The sequence below is a fragment of the Notamacropus eugenii genome, chromosome 6 (assembly GCF_028372415.1).
Source record: "Notamacropus eugenii isolate mMacEug1 chromosome 6, mMacEug1.pri_v2, whole genome shotgun sequence".
NCBI lineage: Eukaryota > Metazoa > Chordata > Mammalia > Diprotodontia > Macropodidae > Notamacropus > Notamacropus eugenii.
Genome location: NC_092877.1, coordinates 6,372,705 through 6,395,009, shown reverse-complemented (window position 1 = coordinate 6,395,009; position 22,305 = coordinate 6,372,705). Strand labels below are relative to the sequence as shown.

The window sequence follows — 22,305 nt, the reverse complement described above, 5'->3', positions numbered from 1 at the left end:
CAAGTAACTGTCCTCTCCTATAAAGTCAAGAGGGTTGAGCTAGATGCTCTCCAAGGTTCTTTCCAGGTCTGACATTTTACATTCTCTGTTCTAAGGCCATACTTTGGTATTGGGTGCTCTTACCTCTCACATTTCATGTTCTTAGGTGTCTCAGAGAGAGACAACCCCTTGGTGTAATGCACAGAGACCCAAGCTCAAAGGAGGGATTCCTGGGTTTGAATTCTACTACCCCTGATACATACTGGCTCTGTTACCCTGGGCAAGTAGCTTAACTTTTTCAGTGTCCCAGGCAATTCTCGAAGAATGTAAGATAGTGTGTGTGTCGTGTGTGTGTCGTGTGTGTGTGTCGGTGTGTGTGTGTGGTGTGTGTGTGTTGTGTGTGTGTGTGTGTGTGTGTCGTGTGTGTGAGGTTATCTACATTGATAGAGGGAGTTTATTCACTGGTAGCAAAAAAAGAAAGTTTCCTCTCAGCTCTAACCTATGTTCAAAGTATTCTAGTTTTCACACTCGTGTTCTAGAGAGCCTTCCCCTCACCTCTGCTCTGTATTCTAGCTGTACTATGTGGTAAACTGCAGCTCAAACACCATGTGCATAAGAAGCTCTTCATGGGACATTGGTTACCCAATGTTCCATTTTGTTTTAAGAGGCAGAGTTGTTGAGAGACTGGCAGAGAAGAGAGATCCTAGTCTTTTGGTTTCCAGCTTTGAGAGAAGACACATAGTGACAGATCCTCTCTAGGTCCCTGAAGGGAGAGAAAGACTCTGGGAAGAAGCTGACGTAGAGAGGAGCCAGCAAGCACAATCATGTCTTTAACTCTAGTTTATTACACTATAAACTTTAGGTAATTTCCCTTTGGGTGGGATATGGTATTCTCTCTCTCAGTTGAACTAAGAAAATCTGACTCCCAATGGGAGAATTTATTCCCCTTGTGTATCATTGGGCATGTATTCGCTTATGTATACTTTCTCTGATTTCTGTTTGACTATCAACTTGGTTTATCAACTATTCACTACATGTATTCATTGTGGAAATGATATTTGGTGGGATGGGAGTCAAGCCTTGGCTATGTAAGTTGGGATTTTCCAGGTGCACAGCCAGGTGCACAGCTTGAACTTAAAAATTATTTCCCCTAGACTAATAATATTTAAAGGAGTACATATTGATGTAGCTTGATACCCCTTCTCTCTAAGGAGAAAAAAGTGGCCAACCTCTGGCCCCAACCTTGTGTTTTCCCCTCCTGACTGGAATCAGGAGGTGGAGATGGGAGGGTGGAGAAGACTAAAGATATCTCTTTGCCTCCTTGGGAGTCACATCTGGACAGACCCATGTGGACACAGGTGACCTACATGGACAACACACATACATATATACTACTAATGTTGTATTCCCACCCTTTTGATTTGAGTCCTGTTTTTTTCTTACTTTCCTCAACCAATATAGAACTAGTTTTAAGGAGGTCAGTGGGTACCATCCTCATACAGGATAGCAACCTGAATTTTGCCGGGTTTTGCTTAGCATATTTTTGCGTGTTAACATTCCTTTTTGAACCTCAGCTTTGTGATTGTGACTGCTTGTGGCCTGTCTAGGGTTTGCATCCCAGAGGGGAGAGGTTGGGTGAGATGTCCTTGGTTGGTGCCAGCCCCAAAGCGATATTCAACACTTGCTTCAGGCTGGACCTTGCATCTGAGCTGTCTGTTCACAAGGTTTGGGTCAGGGATCTCTCCCAGGCTGAACCAGGGCACTGGCCTCCTGAAATAACTGAAAGCAGTCATTGGGCCAAAGTCCTTTAAAGCCCAGACCAGGGAGAGGAAGAACAGGTGTTCCTCTGGGAACATTTTCTCTTGAAGGAGAGGCACAAAATGTGGAAGCTGCAAGGAAACCCTAGCCCATCCTGTTGGATTGTAAGTTCCTTGAAGAGGTGACTGTCCTTTGTCTTTTTTTTATCCTCAGAGCTCAGTACAGTGCCTGACACATAGTAAATGCTTAATAAATGTTGATTGATTAACTGAATCCCTCCTGAGGTGGAGGAGGAAACCAGTGTCCAGAATAGCTAGTAAGTCCCAGGTCAAACCCAGCTTTAAGAGCTCCAATTAATGTGATGTCTTTGGAACTCAGTTTCCTCATATGTAAAATGAAGGAGTTGGACCAACTGGATTCTGATATTCCTTCCTTCTCTAGGACTAGGGCTCCTTCCAAAACACCATTAAGACCTTATAACCACAGGAATTTAGAGGCGCCCAGGCTCTTTTGAAACCATGTAGTCCAAGCCCTCCGTTGGACAGCCGACAGTGAGGACCAGAGACGGTCTCACTGGCTGTGGGTTGCCTAACTTGGACTACAGTTTCTAGGTTCAGTCCAGTGCTGTCTTCATGTAAGGGACCTTCCTTCCCCAGAGAGACTAATGAATAGTGAAAAAGCTGGAGGAAGCTCTTGGAGTTAAGCTTTTTTTTTTTTTTTTCATGTTATAATAAAAAAAAAGTGCATCATACTTGCTGTGCCAACTTCACAAGGTCTTTGTGAGGAAAATGCCTCGTAAATCTTAAATTGCCACAGAAACGTGAGTTCTTATCATGAGTGATCATTAGCTAACGCTGAGGCAGTGTGGTGTAGTGCATAGAGAACAGCCTGGGTCAGCAGGACTAGCTTCAAGCTGGCCTTCTCACACGTCCTGCTGAGTGACCCCCCACTTCTTGGCCGATAAGGGTTAGAATTGGATTTCGGGTTAGGGTCCGACTCTCACCTTAAGTGTGCTCCGATCGGCCCTGGGGGCGCCATGCAATAATGGGCAGGACTCAAATATGTGTGTGCGTGTATGTGCACATACACAATGCATAGAAACACATGTGTGTATGCAACGCAACGCATGTATATGACACGTGTGTGTGTACTTCACATAAAGGGGAACAGGAAAGTTTGTCTGGAAGAAGAGCAAACCCAGCCTAGGCCCTCTCGTTTGCCCCCGCCTGTCCTGCAGAAGGGGGAGATCGGTCGGAGAACAGGAGGTCTGGCCACTCGAGAAGGGCCAGGAAGCCCATCTCTGATGGCGAAAAGCAGCAGCCCCAGCGGAGGGTGAGCCGCCAGCCCTATGGTGAGACGCAAGGCGGGGGAGAACCTGGGGCCAGTGCCTGCGCTGGGAGACGGATGTTCGATGGGGAGGGGGATCGGGGGAGGAGGCTGGCTGGAGCAGGGGAGGGGGCTGGGGAGGTGGAGCCGGCGCTCGGGGCCGGCCGGCTGCTGCTGCTCCAGCCGCCGCCGTCTCCGCTGCCGCCGCTGGCCGCTGGCAGCTGGTGTGTCGGGCTCGTCTCCGGCTGCCGAGCAGAGGCAGCAGCAGCCGCTGCGCGGAGCCTCCGAGCGAGCCAGAGCGGCTGGAGGCGGCGGCCGGGCCGCGCGAGCCCCGCAGAGCCAGCCGCGAGGCGCTGCGCCCGCGCTCCAGCCTTCGCCGCCGCCCGCTCAGGCCGAGAGCTCCCGCCCCAGCCCCAGCCCCGGCGCGGGCGCCAGCAGCCTCGAGCTCCCGGCAAGTTCGGCGGCGGCCCCGGCGGGCTCGTGGGCCCGTCCCTGGGAAAGTTTCCCCTGCGGCGGAGGCGGCTGCGGCGGGGGAGGCGGCTCGAGCTCGGGCTTCCGCGGCTCCCGCGGCCGCTGCGGCTGCTCCAGGCTCCCGCAGAGGGCGGCGCGCCGGCTCCGGTCCTGTCCAGTCCCGGCGCTGCGGGCAGCCCCCGGGGTTGCTTATCCGACCGCAGCCGCTGCTGCGGCCGCCGTTGGAAGGTAGGGAGGCGGATGGGCAGGAGGATGGGCTGGAGGGCAGGCGGGCAGGAGGGCGGCACCGGGCTGCCCCGAGCCTGGGGCCATCCCACCTACTGCACCGACTGCTTTTGGACACTTTGGGGTGCGCCTGTTGGGCTGGGACGGATGGCAAGGGGAGGGAGCTGAGAGAAGTAGGGGGTCTGGAGATTGGATTGGGGGGGGGGTGCTTCTCTCCTTTCCCCTTCTCGGCGCAGCCTGGGCTTTGCTCTGGCCTCCAGGGATAGGGAGGCAAGTTCATCCCAAATCGGGTTGTCCAGGACTGCCCCATGTCCCCGCCACCATTCTCCCACCGCTAGGTCTTTGCCCCGACCCGGGGTTGAGTGTCGGACGGTCTTGCGGGGGACAGGTGTGAGCTGAGAAGGGGTGGGAGGGAAGCTGAGGGGGAAGCGGAGGAGTGGAACGGAAGGGCAGGTGCATTTTTCGGGGTTCAATCACCACGGCTCCTGCCAGGGCGGGGACACGCGGTGGGGGAACAAGCACAGGTCCTGGGGGGTGGGGTTGAGGATTCCTGACAGAAGCTGGAGTGCGAGGTGCGTGTGTAGGGGAGGGGGTCAAGGCAGCCCTGGTACAGTGGAGGGCCGCGTACAGTGGAAGGTACCCATCTTTGGTAAGGGAGGGGGGCACGTAGTGATAGGAGCTCCAACTTTTTGGAGGGCATGAGAAATAAAAGGGGGCACTGTAACTGGGGAGGAGAGGGCAGATAACGTACATTTGGCCATCTGAGGTGTGCAGAATTTATTTTGGATTTAAGGCAGGAGAGAGAGAACTCCAGCGGAGTGTTTTGGGAAGGAGGGTGGGTGGGTCGGCGGTGTGAGTGTTATGGACAGAGGAGAAAGCCCAGGACAAGGTTACTTTTGAGGAAGGAGCGTCAGGAGAGACGTCAAATGTCCCTTGAGGACTGACTCGGAGCTTGGGGCAGAACAACTCGGTGGTCAAACCTCTGGGCTGAGAACCCTGGTCCGTCCCTGGTCTCCCCACGTGGAGAAAAGCAACTCCCTCGGATGTCCTGGGAGCTCTCGATGATTCTAGGATTCTCCGAAAATCAGTCAGACCCCGAAAGGCTGACGTCCGGGCTGAAGAGCTCTGAGGCTCCCTCTCTGCCTGAGCCCAGGGAAAAGTAGGGGCAGAGGAAGGAAGGGGACGGATTGGGACTTGGATGAAATTGCCTCCTTAATGCCAGCGTGTGGTGTATCTCTGTCCTCTGTAAAGCGTTTCCAGTTCTCCAGAAGGTTATTCATGAGATGACTGGGGTGAGGCGGGGGTGGGGTGGGGGGGAGGAATCGTAGTGATTATTAAAACCCCCTTTGAAACAACAACTTGGTATGTAGGCTGTGAGATGGCAAATGAACCTTGCAAGGTTTCTTAGGGTTGGATCTGTTCCCAAATCCTCTGAACCCAGCAATAAAAGTCCCGTTTATTCCAGGCGCCAGGCGTCCTTCCTGGGTCTGCTCAGCTCCCAGTCTTTTGTCAGTGGGGTGTCTCTGTGTCTGGCCTTCCCCACTGCTTCCCCCTGGCCCCATTGGGTTAAGCGGCCTGCGGAGTCCAGTAGGGCTTAGGGGGGAGGGGCTGAGGAGGGTGGGAATTTCCTTTCCTGGTTCAGAGTTCTCTGATAGCTCAGGGCCAGTTTTCTGTTGTTTCAAAGCTGAGCAGAGTGTTGGGCACACAGTAAGCCTTTAAAAAATGCTTATTGTCTAACTGCGTGGCTGCTGATGGTGCCACGTTCCCAGGTAGTGCAGGGGTACGAGTCCATACAGGTGAAAGGAGAATTTTGCAGCTGCTAACCCCAGGGATCTCTTGAAACACATGGGGTCCGATAAGTTTGTTCATATAAACTTTTTTCTTTAGAGTCATCTATGCAATTGGGAACATTTTACCAGTCCCACTGAGATCCTGAAACACATATCTTGTCGTCTTTGTCTTTTAAAGGACTGTTTAACATTGGAAAGGCTATTCTGCCCCGGATCCTCCCTCCCGTTTCCCTCACTTCCCAAACCCCTGTCCTTTGCCAGTGAACAGGTCCAAGGCAGCACGGTGTCTTCCTTGTTCCAGAATGATGTTTTCTCTTTTCTGGATATGTAAACCGATCGTCTAGCTAGTCATCATTCCTTCCTCAACCCTTAGAACTCACTTCAGAATGGGAGGAAATGTGAAACAGTCCCTATAAGATGCTTAATATTCCTGCATTTGCTGCAGCCAGCTTCATGTTTTCCTTGGATGCCACCACAATAGTCTACAACAAAAGTTACCATAAAAAATTATTTTGAATAGATTAGGAGGAGGTAGGGAGGGAGGGAGGAAGAGGGGGGGAGGGAGAGAGAGAAAGAGAGAGAGGGAAAGAGAGAGACAGAGAGAGAGAGAGAGAGAGAGAGAGAGAGAGAGAGAGACAGAGACAGAGAGAGAGAGAGAGAGAAACAGAGAGAGAGAGAGAGAGAAAGGGGTGGGGAGGAATACATTTTTATACTTAAGACATTCCACTGTACCAGAAAAATAGTGTGGTTTTCACTGACTTTTTTCTTGTTTTTCTACAATGGAGAGAGGAGCTGCAAACCAGAGAGCTACCACAAAGCTGGTAGCTAGCCATTATTATCTGTTACCTGGAATAGCAGGCTTCTAGTGGTGAAAAGGGCCTTAGGGATCACTTAGTCAAACCTCTGCATTTTGCAAGTGAGGAAACTGAGTTCCAGTTAACTTGGTAACTTGAGGGAGGTCACAGAGTTTTCTCTTCCCTCCAATTTTGACTTCCAAGGAAGCTTAGTAAAAGTGGAGGAAAAGGGGAGGGCTCCCAGGAGATGCTTCTGATGTCTGTGTTTGAACTGTGGAGCATGACTGAGTAGCATGGAATGTGAGAGCTGGAAGGTCCTTCGAGATCAGCTATGATATAACCTCTTTAATGCGGTTCTCTTGTGCTAATTTGGATTATAGTCATCTGTATTTGTGTCTTGGGATTATAGGACTATAGATTTCAGGCTAGAAGTGACCTTGGACATGGTCTAGTACAATCCCTCATTTGATTTAGGAAATAGATTACATCAGGAAGATCTGGGTTCCAGTTCTGCCCCATACACTTACTGTTTGTGTGACCCTGGGCAAACCCCTCATTCTCCAGTGGGCTTCCCTATGTCTTTCCCCTCAGTGCCTAACTCAGTGTTCCAGTCCCAGAAGGTGCTTAATGAGAAGGGATGCTTTACTTTATCTCCAGTGCTTAGCACACAGTAGGTACTTAATAAATACTTGTTAATTGATTGGAGGAAGGAAAAGATTGAGCCCAATTCTGTCTGTTACAGATGAAGAAACTGAGGCTAGGCCATGGTGTGTAGTGGAAAGACCTCTTTCTATAGCAAGAGACCAAGGACTTGGGTTTGCATCCTGGTGCTGCTCCTTCCATGGGTGACCTTGGAGTAGCTTCTGCTCCTCTCTGAGTCTCATTTTCCTTGTCTCTAAAATTAAAGGCTTGGCAAAATGGACTATAAGACCCCTTCCAAATCTGCATCTGATGTACTGATGCCTGAAATCAAACTAGGGCGGAGCCAGGGCTAGGTCTTTTTTCTTGACTCCCAGGCCAAAGTTCTTTCTAGTACATTACCCCCAACCCCCTAAATATACCCAGACAAACCCTAGGAGGATCCTGGGAAATTTCTACTCACCTCCCTTCTCTGCTTTCCCAGTCCCACTCCAAGTCCAGCCTTTTCTTCCCAATTAAAATGACTGGAGTTTTTAATATTCTTTACCTGTCATGAATTTAAGATGGCAATGGGTGATTGAAAGACCCTAGTTAATTTCCAGAACTGAGGTTAATTTGAAGAGGGAGAAGGGAGGCAGCTCATTAGTTTATGGAGGATCAGCTCTCAAGAGGAATCAGCTCTTACATAAGAGACCTGGGGAGTAGGAGACAGATAGTAGGGGGTGGGGGGGGGGGGGGAGACAGAGAGACAGGACAGAGAGAGAAAATAACAGGAAGAGTCCTGAGGAGAGAAGAGAGAGACTTTACTTTTGAGTTTTCTAAATCCCACAGTGTCAGAGTTGGAAGGATCATAGATGTAGACCTGTAAAGGATCTCAACGGCTGCTGGGACAGTTCTCTCATTTTAGAAATGAGAAAACAGAGGTCTAAGAAGGGCAAGTGACTTGGCCAGGGTCATACACATAGAAAATGTCCAGATAGGATTTGAAGTTTCTCTGTCTCTATAGCCAGTTTTATTCAAATAGAAATTAATTCCAGAGGTCTACATATCGACTTAGAAAACCACAAATTAACATTATCTATATTTTTATTGCATTTTTATCTGTTTTGTTAAGCATTTCCCAATTATATTTTAATCTGGTTCAGCAGCCCTTGGACCAAGAGTTTGATGGTACAGATCATCTCCTTTTCACCTTAGGGTGAGGTGGAGTGAAAAGAGTACTCGATGCCAAGATGAGAGACCAGGGTCAAAGCCCCAGTTTCTGGGCCTAAGCCTCAGTTTCTTCATCTGTACAATGTGTGTAATGATAGTAGCCCTACCTACCTCAGGAGATAGATGGTTGTAAAGAAAGTATCCTCTAACTGGCCCCTGACACTCTCAAGCACACCACAGCCAGATTAAAATGTAATGGGGAAATATGTAACAAAATAAATAAAGATACAATAAAACATAGCGGTACATTTTAAAACCAAGTCCGTATGCATCTGAGGTCTTTCTGTTAGGGTTTAGTGGTTCGTTTCTCCAGGAGTTGGACAGCACTACTCTGAATGTTAAAGAATGGTGATGACAATGAAGCTCTAGCTGTCTTGTCTCCTGTACCCACTAAAATGTTTATCCTAGACTATAGAAGCACCGTGAGGGTGTAGATGGTCTCATTAATTTTTGCCTTAGTATTTCCACCACTAGTACAAAGTCTGACACATGGTAGGCTCTTAATAAACACTTGTTGGCTGATCGATCCCTGCTCTCTTTCCACCTCCCCTGACCTCAGAGTACTTATTGCTCCTCCCTTGGGGTGGGGCCTCAGATGGGCCATGGGTCCGGAGGGAAGCAGATCCCCCAAAAGACTGAATTTTCCACTCTTCTCCAGACTGTGGCTAAAGGCTGCGAACAGACACCGCTTCTCAGAGAACATCATTGGCCTCCATGCTTTCCATTGCCTTGTTTCTCCTTCCCCAACCTAAGCTCCCTACACTGCCCTACCCTGACCCCCCTGGGCATGACTGAGATGCAGGTTTGGGGGGCGTTGTCCATCCTTCTAGCAACCCTAACCCTAAGTAATTGAGCTCCTGGAACCATTGGGCTATGGTGACTCAAGAAACTCAGTACCATTGGTTTATCCTCAGCTGGGATGTGGTTCCAGATAAACTGAGTGTGGTTTGAAAAGCGCTTTCAGGATTTGAACTCAGGTTTTCCTGAATCAGTCTAGCTCTCGTTCCGCCTCGCCACCTAGTGGTGACATGATGCACTGTGAATATCCTCTTAAATACTGCACATGTTTATATATATTGTGTGAGAGAAGGGTGGGTGGCAGATAGACATCAAGTGATTTACCAGGACTCAGGACGTATTCAAGGCCTCCCCATACACTTAGAAATGATAACAAATAATAATACTTATATAGTGCTTACGATGTGCCAGACTCTATACTAAGTGCTTTACAATTGTTTAATCCTTATAACAGCCCTGGGAGGTAGGTGCAAGTTACTTTAACCTGCCTCAGTTTCCTCAACTGTAAAATGAGAATACTAATAGTATTTACCTCCTACAGTTGTGGTGGGGGTGGAATTAGATAACATTTGTAGAGTGCTTTGCAAATCTTCAATATGTATATAAACCTTAGCTGCTATTGTTATTATATCTTTGACCATGTGTATGTGTGTGTGTGTGTGTGTGTGTGTGTGTGTGTGTGTGTGTGTGTGTGTGTGTGTGTGTGTGCTGCCTTCATGTCTTGTTACTACCCTACTGGATTGGAAAGTCCTGGAGGGCAGAGAATGTGTCTCCGTGGCCATGGCATCTAGAACATGGTGGTTGGTCCATAAGCCTTGAATGTTAAGGGAACCAACCCACTTCTTTGGGCGGGGGGATGAATCCCCTTTCTCTTTGTTTTCTCTCCCCCTCCCCCTTGGGCCTCCTTGCAGGATTCCTGCAGAGCTAAAATATTATGACTATCCTTCTGGTAGCCCCTTCGCTCGTGGCAGGGAGCCTAATTTGACGTCATTGACAAAAAGCCCTCATTTCTGGCACTTGGAGGATGACATTTCATCAACCAGTGTAGGCCTGTTCCTTCCCCCTCTTATTTTCCCAAACCATAGTGCAAAGACCATATGTGCAGATAATGAGTTTAAGCTGATAAACAACTCACAGATTTACCCAAATAAAGACCTTTCTTCCTAGAAGCCACAGGCAACTTGAAAAGTATTTATCTGGTTCCCTTGGTGATTGCACTCACTCCCCTCTACTTTTTTGTGTGTTTTTCTCAGCCTGTAGGAGAATTTGACTTAACCTGCTGTGTGACTTTGGACCAGTCCCTGTCTCTCTCTGAGCTTATTACCACCTCTCTAAAATGAGGGAATTTGATGAGATGGTCTCTAAAGTTTCCTCTGGCAATACAAGCACAGAGTTAGAATGCAAAGGTCACCTGGTCCACCCTCTTCTTTTTCCAGGTGAGAAATTAGAGCCTAGAGAGGTTCATGAACCCAGGGCTTCCAGCTTCAAATCCCAAAACTCTTCCTATTCTCCTACACTGCCTATAACCCTGTGAAATATATTCAGTGAGGTTTCAAAGATTAGCTGTTGTAGCCTGGGTGGCATGGGAAGACTGGAGGACTGGTGTACCTTGTGGGGCTGACTCCCTAGCCAGAGCAGGGACCTTCTCACCTGTAGGCAGCCAGCCTCAAATGGAGAAACAGAATGTCCTCCCCTGCCCTGTAGACTGAAATGAGAAAATACCCCCCCTCTCTTACTGTGGGCTAGGGAGTCAAAAAGAGATTTTCTATCTGAATTCCATTGGAAGTTGGAGTGAAGGTAGGGGGGACAGGAAGGGGCTTTGAGAGGCTGTGGGTTTTAAGCTCTATCTGTCTCTTTTATACCAAAGCACTCTAAGGTTCATAATTGATCAGCAAACATTTCTCCAGTGCTACCCAGGTGCCATCCACTGGGATCCCTGACTTCAAAGAGCTTACTTTCTACTAGTGGAAAATATAACTACATAGACTATCTAGAGTAGATCCAGTGTGGGTGGAATCTTCACACTAGTGATTCAGAACTCTTCAGTTTTACAGATGAGGATGCTGAGGCAAAGGGAAAACACTGAGACCCAGAGCCTTGCCCAAGTTCCCACAGAAAGTTCTGGGTGATCTGGGATTCTTCCCAGTGACCTTCCATGCCTCCCTTCCATAGCTCTGGGAGGGAAGGAGTGTAAATGTCTTTCTTTTTTTCCCGAGTGTGATTTCATGGGTGTAGGGAGGTGTCCTTGACACCTTTTCCCTCTTGGAGAACTACACTGAGAGGCTGGATATTTTTGTAACTATTATGCTGCACAAGCAGATCTTGAACCATCCTGATCCCATCTCTTCTCCCTCTACCACACTATCAGAGTATCATCATTCCCATTTTATGGATGAGGAAACTTCGGGTCACACAGCTAGTAAGTGTCAGGGCTGGGATGAGTCATGTGTGATCCAGGTGACTCCCAGCACAGTCACCCCTGTGATTTACTAGTGAATGCCTCCTTGGTTTTTGTTCCCCATCTTCTACTGTCCCAGATCTCCAAAGTCTTTTTTTGACTCCCTAGCCCATGTTAGAAGAGGGGGTCTGTTTTCTCTTTGCACTCTTCAGGGCAGGGGAGGACATTCCATTTCTCCATTTGGGGCTTGTTGCCAGGAAAGGGTCATCTCACAAGGAACCACTGGTTTATTGAAGTTGACGGTTGGGAGAAATCTTCCCAGGTCTAGAATCCCATGTGCTGGTCTCCCATCTCCCACTACCCCCCCCCCCCCCCTTATTTCCAAAGTCTCTAGTTTTGCATCAGCTTTCTGGCTGTGTTTCCAAGTGGGAGAAGGAACTTCAGGCCCCTAATGATTTCAGAATGAGGGGCGGGGATTGATGTTAGGAGGCACAGGGTTTTAGGCACTCATGCTGAAAGCTCTAGGATTTCAGGCCAAAACTAAATTATTTGGGAAGTGCTGTTCATTCTGTCTTTTTTGGGCTCCCCCTCCCAACCCAGAAGTACACATGGTGAAAATTACAAGTCTGAATTATCCTTTAGTAAGGGAATTCAGAAATAGGAAAAGCCTGTCCTTGGCCAGCTCCTTTTGCCCAACGTGGCATAGTAGAGAACGTTGGGTTTGGAGTGGAGACGAACTCATTGTGGATCCCATGTCTGACACTAGCTGTGTGACTATAGGCAAGCTCCTCAGCCTTTCTGTCTGTAAGACGGAGGTAAACATACTCGAAATACTGAATGGTAGTTATGAGGGTCAGCTGATCAACGAGCCTTTCTGAAGCCCCAGGACCCAAGGCTATAATATTTATGACTAAGTGCTCTGAAAACTTTAAAGCATTGTGTAAACGTTAGTTATTACTAATAAAATATTAATTCGAGGGTGGAGCTATAGTGCTGGGGATTTCATTAGTATCAGAAATTCCTTGTAAGGATGATCAGTACAAGTCTATCAAACTTACAATCTTGGAAAGTTGCCTGAGGGCATTGAGAATGGTTCAGGGGTGTGGCCAGGGACATAGCCTTTCTGGGATGCTGGTGGGACTTGAGCCCAGAGCTTTCTTCCTTGGAGGCTAACCCCCCATCCACACTTCCTTTCCACAATATTATTATTATTTAAGTTTAATAGTATTTTATTTTTTTCCAAGTTACATGTCAACTAGCAATGTTATTACTAATATTATGTAATTATAATGATATTCAGGCTGAACATAGGGCAACTGTGAATTGGCTCCTGGTGTACTGTACAGTCATAGCTCTTGAGTTCAGGTCCATTGGACTTAGGTCTGAATTCTATACATCCTCATATCTCAGATCTTGAAACATAGCTCTTTATTGCTGTCTCTTGTTTTTATATTGCCTATATTTCCCCATACGACCTCTTTCCCTCCCAGAGAGCCATCCTTCATAACAAAGGAGAGAGGGAGGGAGAGAGAGAGAGAGACAGAGAGAGAAAGAGGAGGAGAAGAAGGAGGAGGAGAAGAAGAAGAAGGTGGAGGAGGAGAAGGAAGGAGAGAAGAGAGAAAAAGAGAAAGAGAAAGGAAGGAGAAAGAGAAAAGATAAGAAAGAAAAAGAAGAAAGAGAAGAGAGGAGAGAAGAGAGAGACAGGGGCAAAAAAGAAAATTCAACTAAACTAATCAGAAAATTAAAAAAAAATCAACATGGAATATTCAGGTTAGAGAGGTGTCTCCTCATATCCTTTCTTCAGGGCCAAGTTTCATCTTAATAATTTTGTATCCATGTCCCACTCAGTTTTAAGAGTCTTTAGAACTGGAACAGGAGGAATCCTCTTGTCTGACCCCCTCATTTTTAGAGGAGAAGCCTGAGGCTCAGAGGTGATGGGACTTCCCTGAGGAAACACTACACAGGTAGTGAGCTGGAAAACTTGCCCTACAAGCAAGGACACTTGGAGAGTCAATGTGGCACAGTGGAAAGAATGCTGGGTTTGGAGTAACACCAACTGCTTTAAATCATGGCTGAGATGCTTACTGCATGTGTAACCTTGGGTGAGTCCTTTCACCTTTCTGTCTTTGGTTTCCTCATCTGTGAAATCAGGGAGTTGGCCTCTAAGGTCCCTTCTAGTTCTGAATCTGTGACCATAGTATCTGAGGTTTCCCAGGGTGGGACTCCCCAGGGCGTCCCTCAGGTTGTCAAAGGGAACAATGAAAGCCAAGTCCTGAAAAGTCCTTTGCTCACCCACTGGGTGACTCCATCTAGGATGGTAATTGATTGTATTCCTCTAGTCCAAGTTGCCCTTAGGGCTATGGTTCTATAATAAGTCATTGTAGTTTCCCTTTGAAATGGGAGAGGAATTTAGAACTCAGGCCCCCAGAATCCTAATTATCTAATTAGTACTTAGTGGTTGTCCAGGAAATCTCCCTTGTCTCCCCCTTCTCCTCTTCTAGGCTACAGGTTTTCTAGGGCAGGACAGACTGTGGCAAGCACTCTCTGGCCAACTGTCTAAGTCTCCAGCCTGATGGAGCAAATTCCCACCTCCTGGTTCCTGATATTAATCGTCAATCCTCCAGTGGCACCAGACTGAGATGTCAGCCATGCTGAAAATGCATTATTGAGTTGCTGTGACCACAGTTCTTGAGCCTGCTTGCAGGGGGAGGCTATAATGTCAAAATAGAGACTAAGCAAATGTTTGTCAGAATTACGTTCCAGAAGGCTCAGAGGAGAGAAGCTTCCTGCAAGGGAAGACATTGGGACCAAGGGGGAAAGCTCAGCTGGATGGGCCGTAGGGAGAGCTGTACCACTGACCTCCCTGTAGGACAGAGGGGGACTGGAATCTTGGCTTCTTGTCTCCCTCCTTGAGCCTGGGAATGAAGGGAAGAAAGGCCCTTTCCAGGTTGGAATGTATTCATCTCAACCCTATGCAATCCTGTGTGACTGACCCGTCCTTCCGGCTATGAAGTCACCCATTATTTGTTCCTTGTTGGATTGAAAACAGCATAATTATAACACTCCCCTGGGGAATGGAGGGATGCAGTCTCCAGGCATAATTGTGGCCAAGCCAGACAGGGAGAGAGAGGGGAAGAGAGAGATGGAGAGGAGAGATGGAGAGGAAAAACGGGGGTGGGGTAGGAAGAGGGGATGTGGAGAGGAGGGAAAGAGGGAGGAAAAAAGAGAGGGAGGGGGAGAAAGAGAGAGAGAGAGAGAGAGAAAGAGAGAGAGAGAGAGAGAGAGAGAGAAAGAGAGAGAGAGAGAGCATCTTCTGGATGTCCCTAGGGATGGCTTGGCTAGGCACATCCAAACTCTCAGATCTGCACAGGCTGATGAGAATAATAACAGCTGAGGTTGCTAGATCTCTCAAGTTAACACTGTTTTACAAACATTGTCTCATCTGAGATTTCCCACAGCCTGTTGCATTAGGTGCTATGGATGTCACCCCCATTTTGTACAGGTGAAGAAGCCAAGACTTAGAAAGATATTCCCAATTTTAGGGACTTCTTCATCCTCCTGTCCCCCAACAAGTGAGCCCAGGCAGCTCCCATGACACGGATCAGAATTGGGATTTCCAGCATCGCTGAAGTTCAGAATGGGAAAGGACCTCAGGTGTCACCTCCACAACCTGTACTTGAACAGGCATCCCACTAGAATAGCTGAGGAGCCATCTCTTGACCTCTGCTTGAAGACCTCACATAGGGAGGAATCCATTAGATGGGAGTTCCCTGAGGGCAGGGACTACCTTTTGTCTATCCTCAGGGTTTGGTCTACAGTAGGCACTTAACAAATGCTTACAGACTGACTGCACCCACCGGGATTCACGTGGGGAGGGCTCTAAGGGTTAGGAAGATTTGGTGAGAATGAAGCCTGAATTGACCTGTTTGCAATTTCCACCTGGTCCTTATGTGTTCTGCTCTCTGGGACAGCTTCATTCCCTCCTACAGGCAGAGGCTCTTCAAGGCTTTCAAATGTCTGAAGAAAGCCATCATGGTGATGCCCCTCCCCCTTCCCCATCCTAAAATACCTGAAGTCCCTTCAACCATTCCCCATGGGATGTGGATTCCAGATCCCTCCCCATCTTAGCTACCCATATCTTCATAGGTGCAACCTTATCAACCTCCTTCCTATTCTGTGATGTCCAGAACTGAACCCAGTGCTTTGGATGTGGTCTGTCCAGAGCCTGAGGTAGCAGTGCTGACCACCGTTTGATGCCTGGACGTGGAACCTCTTCCAAGGCAGCCTGAGGCTGCCAAGGCTTTGTTGGTAGCCATATCACACTGTTTGGGAAAGAAGTACATGGTAAACCAGGTTAGTATCCGTACCAAGAAAACCCCAAATGGGGTCATGAAGAGTCGGACATGACTGAAAAATGATTCCCTCCCAGAGTTGTTTGGAGGATAAACAAATGAGACTCTATTTTGAATGCTTTGCAGACCTTAAGAAGGCTTATAAACGTTAGCTATCCTTAGCAATTGTTCGCTCTTGGTTCTAACTCCTCCACGTGGCTCTCCCTGGTCACTGTTTGCAGCAGCACCTACCTTTCCAAGGGAGACCTGTCCAGGCTCCCATCCCCTGCTCTCTTCATTGGAAATCACCTTGGCTGAAATGAACTTTTCTCATGTGATATTTATTCTGGTTTCACTTCACCATGGAGCACTGCACTGGGCTTTGGGGAGGCAGGTGGAAAGGTCAGCTCTTCTTGGAGCACTTGAACAGTTCCTCTGCTTTGGTGGGAGCAGCTGAGGGAATCTAATGGGCTTACCTCAGTATCTCACTCCTTGGGAGGCAGGGCTGGGGAGGAGAGAAGGGGGGGGCTGGATAACTCGTGAGCAGGGACTCCCACACTTTGGTCTATGGATAGATTTCAGGGGGTTTAGGATCTTAGAGGGGAAAAAATTACATCTTCATTTTTATTAACCTCTAACTGAAGTTGGCATTTCTTTCAATTATTCAATTCACTTCAGTAAACATCTACTAAGTGCTGATTCTCTGCCAGGCTCTGTGCTGAGTGCTGGGGATACAATTAAGAAAAAGAAAGACAATCCTCAAGGAGTTTACCATCCAGTGAAAGAAAATGACCCACACAAAAGGAAATTGGAAAGGGAGAGGGAGGGCCACAAATATTCTGAGAAGGCTGGAGACTTCACTGGCCTGCCAAAACAGTGCATGCTACAGAAGAGGGGAAGGAGCTCTGGTTCTAGAAGTGAAGCCTGCCCTGGAGGGCCCGCAATCACTCAGCAGCGCTGTGGAGTTCTTGTCCTCTTTGTTCCCAGCACATCAAGGCCTTGTTCCTGCAGGAAGCCGAGGGACATCTGTCGTGGTCTGTTCATGACTGATGATTCAAATAAAACTCCTAAGCCATAGAAGAATCCTTTTCTGAGGCTTCTGCTCCTTAAAAGAGCAAGCAGTTTAGTTTTAGGGTAGAAGCCAGCTCCCTACCTTAAGCAAACTCAATACATGAATCCCATGAATAACAATTTATTAATAGATAACATTTATATAATACCTACTATATGCCATACTAGGCTAAGCACTTTCCAAATATTAAATCGAGTGATCCGTATTACAGCCCTAGGAGATGGGTGCTATTAACATTCCCATTTGATAGTTGAGGAAACTGAGGCAAACAGAGTTAAGTGACTTGCCCAGGGTCACACAGCTAGTGTCTGAGGCTGGATTTGAATTCAAGTCCTCCTGACTCCAGGCTCAGCACTCTCCCTATTGCATCATCCACACTATATAGGTGTCTCCTACCCTGGACCCTCTTCTCTCCTTCCCCCATTCTGTCTCACTTGGTGATCTCATCATTTTGCAGTGGGTTCAGTTATCTTCTTTCTGCACATGATTCCCAGATCTGTCTATCGAAACCTCCTTCCTTTGTCTCTTGAGTTCCTGTCCAGAATTCTGAACTAGCCACTTCCCTGGACATTTCTAAATAAATATCCTGGAGGCATCTCCAATTCAGCATACTGAAAATGAAGGACGAACACAGACAGACAGATCAGAAACAGAACTCATCATCTTTCCTCAGCTTCCCCCCTTCACCTGCCTCTCTTCTGGGCAGCATCTGATCCCATGGTTTCCACGGTCACTCATAATTTTGAGATCTGGTGATTATACACAGGATTAGACTAATGAGCCCAGGGCTCTCACATCAGCCCTGCCTGTTATAACTCTTGTGAGACTCTGGTCTCACATCACTCCCAGGCCTCAGTTTTCCCCTCCATAAAATGAGGGGGGGTATTGAACAGAAGGTCTCTTAGGAGCCCAGCAATCCCAGCACAGTCCTAGAAGGAGTCACTGAGCATGGAATTTGACCCAGTGAGTTTTCAAAGGGGCAAAGGGAGCTGAGGAATTTGTGTCCAAGAGACCTGTTCTGATTCTTCTCTCCACCAGACCTAAATTTGTTGTATATGAAGCGGAGAAATATGAGAGGCAGGATGGTGCAATGTATAGAGCTAGGAACTCAGAGTCAGGAAGACCTGGGTTTGAATGGTCTCTTCACTTACTGTATGGTTTGGACCCAGTCACTCATCATCTGTGAAATGGATGAGTTGAACTTAGCACCCACTAAGATTTCTTTTAGCTTTTCATTTTCAATAATGCGGTCCATTTTTTCCAAGTGACTTGGGGGTATATTCATTAATTAGGTGATCTCTTAATGAACTGTCTCCAGAGCCATAATTAGTGTAGAGTGAATGAAGCTGTGCCCTAATCAATGAACAAGCTTTTATTGGGGCTTCCTATGTGCCAGACTAGGTGGTACAGTGGACAGAGCCCCGGGCTTGGAGTCAGGAAGATTCATCTTTCTGAGTTCAAATCTAACCTCAGACACTTACCAACTAAATGCCCCTGGGCAATTCATTTCACCCTGTTTGCCTCAGTTTTCTCATCTGTAAAATGAATTGGAGAAGGAAATGGCAAACCACTCTAGTATCTCTGCCAAGAAAACCCCCAGTGGGGCCATGAAGAGTCAGACATGACTGAAAAGACTGAACAGTATGGACTAGGCACTGTGCTGTTTACAAAGAAAGGCAAAAACACTGACCTGGCTTTCAAGGAGCTCACAGAACCATGGCAGAAATGATGTGTAAACAGCAAGTTAAATACATGGTATATACGGAGTCGCTGGAAGGTGATCTGAGGAGGAAAGGCACTGGCTCCCCAGGAGCCGAAGGCCTGGGAAAGGTCTCCTGCAGAAGGTGGGGCTGGCATAGAAGAATTAAAATGAACGGCAGAAACCATGAGAAAACAAAACATAACAGAAAAAATAGTTGCTTCATTCTCTGTTCCGACTCCATAGGTCTTTCTCTGGATGTGGACAGCATTTTCCATATGAATCCTTTGGAAATGTTTTAGGTCCTGTTTTATAGGAATGTATGTATAAAGCCCATATAAGACTGCATGCCATCTTGCAGAAGGAGGGGGAGAAAATTGGAACTCATGGAAGGGATAGTTGAAAACTGAAAACAAATAAATTAATAAATTTGAAAAGAAAAAAAAAGGAGGCAGGGTTTGAACTGAGTTCAGAATGAAATCTGGGAATTGGAGAGGCATCGGTGGAGAGGAAGAACATTCCAGGCATGGGGAACAGCCTGTGGAAATGCCTGGAGATGGGAAATGCATGAAGGCTTAGAGGAACTCAGTAGACCAAGTTAGCTAGATAATTTAAAAAAGAGAGGTGTAAGAAAATGGGAAAGGGAGGAAGGGGCGGGGTATTGAAGAGATTTCAAGTGTATTTGATCCTGGAGCTCTTAGGGAGCAATTGGTTGATTGGGCATGGGGTGTGTCTGTGTGTTTGTGTATGTGTGTGTGTGTGTGTGTGTGTGTGTGTGTGTCACAGGGTTACAACTCTGCTTTAGAAAGTTTACCTTGGCTTCTGAGTGGATGCCATCATCCCAGGGCATGGAGTTCTGTGACATCTGCCTCTCCCCCACACCTTGTGCTCCTCTGTCAGACTGTCTCACTGTGGGATACTTCCGTCCCTGGGCAATGTCACCAGGGTCTTGTCAACAGTGTGCCTTTCTCCTGGGTCTACCCAGACCCTCTGTCTCTTTACAATTCTTTTGTCCCAGATGAAAACATTTCCAGTTATAGCTCTGGTTCTCCTCTCCAGTGTCAAGACCTTCCCTCCAGTCCTTTTACTTGCCTTTCATATCACCTGGGACTCTAGGAATAAAGCAGAATCCTCTGGGCTCACCCATATCTGCTGCTTCTGTGCTAATGAAAAACCAGCCTCATGCCCAAAGTGTCATAGTGGAGCCTCCTCAGCTACAGACCACAGATATGACAGCTGGGCAAATGTACGACCTCTTCCTCCCCCAAGAAAAAGCCTAGAAGGTAAGAGCCAGAAGGGACCTTAGATATTATTGAAGCTAACTGCTTCAGTTTTACTGGTGAGAAAACCAAGACCCAGAGAGGGCTGCTATCTTGCTTAGGCTCACACAGCAAGTGATCCCCTCGGTAACTGGACCTCGTACTGAAGCCTCTTAGCCTCCAGCCTCAGTGGGCTCGTGTTTATGCTCAGAGCACTCTGGGAGGGGAATTGCTAACATAGTGAGTGGAGTGATTCAGGAACTGAAACTGTTAGGCAGAAGGAACTGGGCGGCTTTTTTTTTCTTCCTTATGATTGTTTTTTGGGAGTTTTCCATGAAGTGTCAGCAACTCCTTAAAAATGATCATATTTTAACTAGTAAGATATTTTAAAACCTTTTGTTTGTGTATGTTTTCTTCCTCCCCCTCTACTATGGAGAGGCTGGTGTGTGCAATGCTTTTAAATAAGATCCCCTCTCACTGCTCATGTCCCAAGCCCAGAAAGCAGGAGACCATGAAAGGCCCCAGTCCTGTCCTCATCTCCACAGTGCTTATGGGATCTCTCCAGACAGAGATCCTGGAAAGTCAGCGGAGGTTCCTTCATTCCCCTCAGGATGCCTAGAGTGGGAACCCAGATTTGTCAAGTTTCAGGACTTCTTCCCAAATGGGTTTGCATCCAGGCAGCAGGGACCCATGGCCCAGTCTTGGAGAGGGTGCCCTGGGAAAGAAGATTTTCCTAGAACTGGGCCTCAGAGGAGGAAGGCCACCCCCCACTGGGCCTCATTCTTTCTTTTCCTTTCTCAGGCTTAGCCTTGTCTTTATTTTCTTCCTTTTAATAATAATAGGGGAGATAGTTGTCTTTAAGGAAAACAAAACCAAACCAAAAAACCCTCCTAACAGTTGGCACCGTCTAAAAGTGGAATATCCTGCCTTGAGATGTGGTAGCAATAATGAAGGCTAAATTCATATCATGCTTTATGGCTGACCAAGGACTTTCAGCAGCTAGGGGGTGCCACGGTGCCTAGAGCCCCACGCTTGGAGTTATCTTGAGTTCAAATCCAGCCTCAGACATTTAGCAGCTGTGTGACCCTGGGCAAGTCACTCAACCCTGTTTCCCTCAGTTTCCTTATCTGTAAAACGAGCTGGAGAAGGAAATGGCCAACCACTCCAGTATCTTTGCTAAGAAAACCCCAAATGAGATCATGAAGAGTTGGACCCGACTGAAAAATTACTGAACGACAAGGACTTTTATATTCATTATTAATGTTGCATTTTTCATATATGGTATTTTTTATCCCATTTGATCTGTACAACAAAGCTGGAAGGTTCCCATTTTACAGATGAGAAAATGGAGACCAAGAAAGGTTAAAAAGCTTACCTTTCTCTCAGCCTCCTCACTCTGCCCTTTTTTTTTTTTTATCACCACAGACTCTGGGAGTAATGCAGAATTATTTTGGCTTTTTGAGCAGCTATTTGGCCATAACTTCTTTGCTAACAAAAAGCCAGAAAAACTCCAAAATTTTGCTAGTGGGGTTTTCCTGACAACAGACTGTGATATGGCAGCCAAGAAAACAGGTAGTCTTCCCCATCCCTAGAAACTGTGACTGTCAGAGCTGGAAGGTGCCTTAAGTCTGGCTCCTTGACTTGCCCTGGGTCAGGTGGCTAGTGAGAACCCTGGGTGGGATGCAAGCTCAGGTCTTCCTGATTCATTCACTACTACATCCATCTACTTGACCCCTGACTGGAAACCTTTGATAGAAGCCCCTAATGTTGGGGTTGTTTTTTGGGTTGGATTCCCTCAGAGAGAGGATTCTTGTTCAGGTCTGCGTAGGACTCAGTGGCCCCTGGAGTTTATTCCTACTCTGAGGTACAACTCATTGCCTTTTGACCTGGAAAAGTTCTCATAAAGTCAGCAAGTCTAACCCCCTAATATTATAAACCAGGAATCCCAGACCCAGTGGTGCGAAGTGATTTTTCCACTAGCACAACCAGGATTTGAACCCAGATTCTCTGACCCCAAAGCCAGTTCTCTTGCCCCTGGTCCATCTTGACTGCCTCATAATAATAACACAATCCTATACCATATTCCTAAAACACTTAAAAAAGTACTTTCCCCTAGCACTCCTGGGAAGTAAAGAATGCCAAATATCATCCATCACCCCCATTTTACAGATGAGAAAATGAAGGTCGAGAGGATCATGCACTTGGAAGGGACTTCAGGAGTCATCAAGGCAAACTCCCTCCTTTTACATAGGAGGAAATTGAGACCTGGAGGGTAGAAGGGATTTGCTCAGGGCTCCACCAGTAGGAAGTGGTAGAGTCTGAATTTGAACCCGGGCTCTTTGCCTTCTTTTCTCTGTATGCAGTGATGCTCTGTGGAGCTAGTGAGTGTCAGTGTCAGAGCCAGGTCTCCCGAGTCCTGTCTCCTGGCCCCTTCTGACAGAACTGCTTCCATTCTATCAGCATTCATCTCCACAGCTGTGCCACAGTGGAGAGAAGGCACTTGAAGAGTCCAGAGCCAGAGGGGCCCTTTGTGCTCAGCAAGGACAAAAGTGTC

At 47.4% G+C, this 22,305-nt stretch overlaps 1 protein-coding gene across 1 annotated transcript in view; it reads left to right on the top strand.

The window, feature by feature from the left end:
* Positions 1 to 3,085: 3,085 nt before the first annotated feature.
* Positions 3,086 to 22,305, top strand: part of LOC140511080 (uncharacterized) — a 69,217-nt gene continuing 49,997 nt past the window's right edge. The window contains exon 1 of the mRNA XM_072620074.1: positions 3,086 to 3,762. Coding sequence (XP_072476175.1) covers positions 3,086 to 3,762 — 677 coding nt within the window. The remainder of the gene's footprint in view (positions 3,763 to 22,305) is intronic.